Consider the following 6,562-nt stretch of genomic DNA (forward strand, 5'->3'; position numbering starts at 1 on the left):
GAATATAGAATACAGAATATAGAATAGAACATAGAACATAAAATATAGAACATAGAACACAGAACAGAATAGAACGGGAATAGAATAGAATATAGAATAGAATAGTACATAGAACAGAATAGAATATAGAATATATAGAATACAGTAGAGAATACAGAATACAGAATAGTACTGTACATAGAATATAGAATACAGAATATAGAATAGAATAGAATAGGACATAGGACATAAAATATAGAACATAGAACATAGAACACAGAACAGAATAGAACGGGAATAGGAATAGAATATAGAATAGAATAGTACATAGAACAGAATAGAATATAGAATATATAGAATACAGTAGAGAATACAGAATACAGAATAGTACTGTACATAGAATATAGAATACAGAATATAGAATAGAATAGAATAGAACATAGGACATAAAATATAGAACATAGAACATAGAATACAGAACAGAATAGAACGGGAATAGGAATAGAATATAGAATAGAATAGTACATAGAACATAGAACAGAATATAGAATACAGAATATAGTACAGTACTATAGAATATAGAATATCCTTCTTTATTGGCCAAGTGTGATTGGATACACAAGGAATTTGTCTTTGGTTCATATTTAGGGGACCCCCGTTGGCAGAGCAGTTTTCAACCGAGTTTGTTGGTAAGTCGTGGGTCAAAAGGGGAAAGCTCCGGAAGGCTACCACTGCGGGGAAGAAGCGAAGGAGAAACGCGCTCTGCTTATTCCTCGATTTGGGGAGCTCTGAGCATCTCGACCGCTCACTCTTCGGGGGAGAGGGAGGGGGGAAGCCTCAGAGGGCGGCCGGTTCGTATCCGCTCAACACCCGAGCAGCCAATCCCTTCAATTTATCCTTTGCCACAGAAAAGGGAGAGAGAGAGAGAAAGAGGTCCCGCGCCTGGAGACCCCGAAATCTCCCGATGCGTCTTCGCCTCTCGCCAGGGTTTACAGTAAAAATACGGGCGGACGAGCCCAGTAAGGACCGAGCCCAGTAACGGGCCGAGCGAGATAGGCAGGACAGGCGAGTCGCAGTGGCTCCCCGCTTGAGAAATCTTTGGAGGGGGCGGGAACCTTCCTATTTGCTTAGTAAGCGTTTCTTTCCCTGCCCAGCCCCCCCCCCCTACTTTTCCATCGGCTGCCAGCAGTTTGGCTGATCGAATCTCGGTAGGCTCAAAGTTGACTCAGCCTTCCATCCTTCCCAGGTGGGTAACGCTAGGACCCAGATCGTTGGGGGCAATAGATGCTTGCTCTCTGTAAACCGCTTAGAGAGGGCTGTAAAAGCACTGTGAAGCGGTATACACGTCTAAATGCTATCCCCGCCCTTTTTTTTTTTAGCTGCCTGGCGTCTCAAAGCCAACCAACGGGATTCGGGGGGGGTGTCTCATCCCCGACCTTTCCCTTAGACCAGCAGCCCCCCTCCTCCAACCTTTCGGGCACCAGAGATCTAGTTCCGTGGAGAGTGGTGGGGTTTTCGGGGCGGGGGAGTAGTTCCGTGTGCCGCCTGCATCCCACGGAGGAGGCTTCGCTTGTTTGGGTGGACCGGTTTCTGGCAGGCCGGTCCCGATCCGCTAGCCCGGGAGAGGGGTGCGTGTTAAGAGTCCAGCCCTGCAGGCTAACTGTAGTTCAGCAGTTCAAATCTCACCACCGGCTCAAGATTGCGGACCCAGATTGTTGGGGCAAGAGGCTGATTCTGTAAAACCGCTTAAAGGGAGCTATAAAAAACACTACAAAGCGGTATATAAGTCTAAGTGCTAATTGCTATTTATTGATCTCCCTTGCCCTAAAAAAAAGACTCTGGATTACTTCTGCCTTTTGAGTCCGAGGCAGGAAAAGGGAGAGAAATTCTTCCCCTTCCGCCTCTTGATCCCGGCCGAACCCATCAAGGGAAGACTCCGCCAATCGAACTTGACATTAAACGGCATCAGAACTCTTCGCTTTCCTCCAGGACGCGGGGGCTTTTTACAAAACGCGGCAGTCTGGTCCAGGAAGGAAAAGACGAAAGGGAAAGCGGAAAAGGGAAAGGGAAAGCGAGAAAGAGAGAAAGAAAAGGAAAGGGAGAAAGGGAAAGGAAAGAGAGAAAGGGAAAGTCAGAAAGAGAGAAAAGGAAAGAGAGAAAAGGAAAGTCAGAAAGGGAAAGGAAAGAGAGAAAGGGAAAGCCAGAAAGAGAGAAAGGGAAAGCCAGAAAGAGAGAAAGGGAAAGCCAGAAAGAGAGAAAGGGAAAGTGAGAAAGGGAAAGTGAGAAAGGGAAAGGAAAGAAAGGGAAAGCCAGAAAGAGAGAAAGGGAAAGCCAGAAAGAGAGAAAGAAAGGGAGAAAGGGAAAGAGAGAAAGAGAGAAAGGAAAAGGGAAAGGGAGAAAGAGGAAGAAAGAAAGGGAAAACGAGAAAGGGAAAGTAAGACCCGAAGAAAGCCTCGTTCAAACGCCACACACACACACACAAACTCCCTTCGGCCGTTTTGCAGCGCCTTGGACGGGACGCCCGGGAACTTTCGAACTCGGTTGGCGAAACGCCGGGGGGGGGGAACGGGGGGAAACCTACGGAAGCTGCCGAACGAGGGTCTTTCGAAGAGCGAACGCGCATGCGCCGGACCGTCGGGCAGGGCCAATCCCCGCCCTCCTCCCGCCCCGCGCTTTCAACTTGAATGGGAGGCGGAAATGGCGCCGGCGTTTTAATCAATGGAGCCGGGGGGACCGGAGGGGAGGAGCCAAGACCTTCCTCCGGCGCCGCCCCTTCGCTAGGTTTACTCGCCCCGCCTCCTTCCCTCCCTCCCTCCTCTGCCCTCCGATACACACGCTGGCCGCGCATCAAATAGGCAAGCCGGGCTCCTTCGCCGACACAGAGCGCAGCGCGGCGGCCGCTTCTCACAGGCAGCCGGCGGACGTCAGCCGGGGAACCCGCCGCGTTGGGAGCCTCCCCCGCCTTGCCAAGTCCTCCCTCGGCTCCATCGTTGAAGGGCAGGCGGCGGCGGCGCAGCCGGGGAGGATCGTCCCGGGAAAAGTTGCCGCAACTTTTTGTTTTCCGTGGCAGGAGGCTGAAGCGCCGGGACGGGCGGAGAGGAGGAGGAGGAGGAGCCGCCGCTGCCTTCCTGCTTGCCGGCCCGAGAGAGAGAGGCGATCGCCTTCCACCACCACCCTCCCCCGGACTCTTGGCCAGAAGAACCACGCGCGTACTCCCGGGAAGGAAAAGCCGGGGGAGCAGGCGGAGGGGACGGGAGGAGCGCCCGGGCTTCCTCGGGGGGCCGATCCCCAGGCGACTCCCGAGGCCATGGCAGGCGGGGAAGGGCGCCTCCCGGCCGCCTGCGAGTAGCCGTAGAGTTTGGCAAAGCGGACAGGTGCCGGCCGTCAGGCCGGACCGGAGAGGAAGAAAGCAAGCCGTCCCCAGAAACGGGACGGTTGCAAAGCTGGATTGACTCGATTCTCCGAGGTCGCCCGGATCCCTTCGCTTGCGACCGTCTGGTTTGGCGGAGGCAGGCGGTGCTCTCGTCCTGGGTGGCCGTTGAACACCTTCCCACCCCTCCTCGCCCCACCGGGAGCAAAGCAAGCAGGGGGCCGGGAGGACTTGAGTGTGGTGGTCGTTGAAAGGGACCTTTCCGCTGCCTTTGCGCGGAGAACCTCGACGGCAAAGGCGCGGAGGGACAAAACGACCGTGCGAGGAGGAGGAAGAGGAGGAAGGCGGGGGAGGCAGCCCCGGCCCCGGCCCCACAGCCACCATTGATTTCTTGCGGGTGGCTCGCAGCGACGGGCTGGGCGCCGCCGCCGCTGCAGCCGCCGCCGCTGCGGGCATGGCCAAGCCGTCGGACCACGTGAAGCGGCCCATGAACGCCTTCATGGTGTGGTCCCGGGCGCAGCGTCGCAAGATGGCCCAGGAGAACCCCAAGATGCACAACTCGGAGATCTCCAAGCGCCTGGGCGCCGAGTGGAAGCTGCTGAGCGAGGCCGAGAAGCGGCCCTTCATCGACGAGGCCAAGCGCCTCCGGGCCATGCACATGAAGGAGCACCCGGACTACAAGTACCGACCCCGGAGGAAGCCCAAGACCCTCCTCAAGAAGGACAAGTTCGCCTTCCCCGTGGTCTCCTACGGCTTGCCCGACGTGACCGACCCCCACGTCCATCCCCTTGGGCCCCACCACCCGGCCCTCAAATCCGGCGTCCTCCACGGCCACGAAGCCCTCTTGGCCAACCCCGAGAAAGCCGCCGCCGCAGCAGCGGCGGCCGCCCGGGTCTTCTTCCCCCCTTCCGCGGCCGCCATGGCTGCTGCGGCGGCGGCGGGCGGCCCTTACTCCCTCCTCGACCTGGGTTCGAAGATGGCAGCGGAGATCTCCTCCTCGGCGGGTTCCGGAGGCGGCGGCGGCTCGACGGCCGGACTGCCCTACGCCGCTTCCTCGCTGGCTTACCCGACGGCTGGAGGCGCTTTCCACGCCGCCGCGGCTGCGGCTGCAGCAGCCGCGGCTAGCGGCGGCCACAGCCACTCGCATCCGTCCCCGGGCAACCCCGGCTACATGATCCCTTGCAACTGCAGCGCCTGGCCCAGCCCGGGACTCCAACCGCCCTTGGCTTACATCCTCCTGCCGGGCATGGGGAAACCCCAGCTGGACCCTTATCCGGCGGCGGCCTACGCTGCGGCCCTATGACAATCAGCGCCCTGAGGAAGAGGAGCCCGGTGCCCGAGGAGAACCGGCCGGCCTCGCGGGGGCGGCCCGGAACTGCAATCCCCAGCTTGGTTCCCCGCGAGAAACCCGCAACCTGGCGCTTGGCTGCAGCTCCGGACGCTGAGAACCTATTGCAGGTGACCTCCCGCCTTGCTAACACCCCCCTGCCTCCCACGCATGGCTGGAGGAGGCCGAGAACTCGCTGCTTTCTTTCTCCAAGTTTCCTTTCCGCCTTGCCGGCTGCAAGACCCGGTTCCGACGGACCTTGGGAAGTTTGCTTTGTTTGCCCTTCCTTCCCACCCACCCACCCACTGCCCGCTTTTCTCTCTCCTCCCCCGCAAAAAATCCACATCCCGACCCGCGATTCCGAGTATATGCTAGCTGATTCCCTGGTCCCGAACGTATTCGCCAGGTTTTCTTTTTCAACCGGTGTGTTGAATCCGTCTGGATGCTACTGAGCAAAAAGAGAGAGAGAGAGAGAGAGAGAGTTTGCAACACGGACCAAAGGCAGAGCCCTTACGTACGGGACAGAGAAGTAGTAAGGAGGGGCTTTAACCTTCCCCCCTCCCCACGGAAAAGAAACCGGCCGCTCGCCCTTTCCTCCCGCCACCCTAAAAGTTTGTAAAATGTATACTTTGTCCGTGAGAACTTTTAAGTCTAAAGGCTATGAGATTTGAAAACTGTGGCTTTGGGGTTTTGGCTTGCGATCCTACGCCCACGTTTGGCTCGGTGCTTTGGTCTGGCTGCCTTCAGAGGACTTCCTTCCAAGCGAACGGATGAAAAGAGGTGGGGAATAAAATCCATAAGGCTAAACCCTCGATCTCCAAGTCAGATTCAGACGTCGGTCAAACCCGCGAGTCGCTTTTCCTGGTTTGCCATTTGAGTTCGAGGCTTCTCTTCCTTTATTTTTTTTAAATCGGACTTCCTGTTTGAGGGAAATACTATATTTATTATGATGTCAATGTATCTCCGTCCTGCGTGTTCAAGAGAAGACACTTAACCTTCCCTCCCTCCCCAACTCCATCACCTTAAAAAAAAGAAAATAAATTCGGGTGTTCTCATGGGATTGGCAGTCCCTCCGCTTGGGTGGGTGGGAGAAATCTTTATTTTTTTAAATAAAAGCGTAAATATTCAGTTGCAAATAATGATTTTTTTTTTTTAGGAGGGATCGAGCTCATTTTTAAACAATTGCCCTCCGTCGCCGCAATTTTCTTTTTACTTTTGTAATGTGTATATTTGGATTAATGTTTGTGAATCACCTTGCTTAAACCGTACTTAGGGATTCTTTCGTTTCCTCCTTCCTTTCTTTCTCCTTCTGTAATATAAAGTTTTTTTGCAAAAAAAAAAAGTTTTTTTTAAAGTATTGGTTTTAACATTTGACGTGTATAAAATGAGTTTTGCTGGTGTGCTCTAATTTAAAAATTAGACGTCTAAGCTATATCTGTACAATTAGTCTCCGACTTAACCACTCTGTTCATTTTGGAACAAAGAGTTTAAATAAAAGCCTGAAGCAGGGAAAAGAAAAAATCCTCTATTTCTTGTTGAGTTACTTACAAGATGCTAATCTCAATTGCCCTTACCTGCCTAGGCCAGGGGAAATGTAAGGTACACTCCAAAGGCGGGTTTTGTTTCCCCTGTTTGAATGGATGGAATCTAAATCAGACCATTGTTGCCCGATTTATCCCATTTCTGAAACCGTGAATGGGAAAGGCGGTTTGAAAGAAAAGGGGGGGGGAGGAACCCAATACTTCTGTTATCATTTGAAAAGGGAAAGGGGGGGGGATTAAAAAGAACCAACATTCATCAACACAGCCAATTCGGGGCTGGTTTCCAATAGAATCCCTCTTTACAGGGGGAGAAAAAAAAGAAAACTAGTTTGACTGCTCTTCGCC

At 53.8% G+C, this 6,562-nt stretch overlaps 1 protein-coding gene across 1 annotated transcript; it reads left to right on the plus strand.

Annotated features, from left to right (window-relative positions):
- The first annotated feature begins 2,794 nt into the window (after positions 1 to 2,794).
- Positions 2,795 to 6,197, plus strand: SOX21 (SRY-box transcription factor 21). The gene has a single exon (XM_070751295.1). It carries the CDS (start codon positions 3,804 to 3,806, stop codon positions 4,650 to 4,652), a length of 849 nt encoding a protein of 282 aa, XP_070607396.1. The 5' UTR covers positions 2,795 to 3,803; the 3' UTR covers positions 4,653 to 6,197.
- Positions 6,198 to 6,562: the final 365 nt, after the last annotated feature.

The sequence above is a fragment of the Erythrolamprus reginae genome, chromosome 4, assembly GCF_031021105.1.
Source record: "Erythrolamprus reginae isolate rEryReg1 chromosome 4, rEryReg1.hap1, whole genome shotgun sequence".
In the NCBI taxonomy this organism is placed as follows: Eukaryota; Metazoa; Chordata; class Lepidosauria; order Squamata; family Dipsadidae; genus Erythrolamprus; species Erythrolamprus reginae.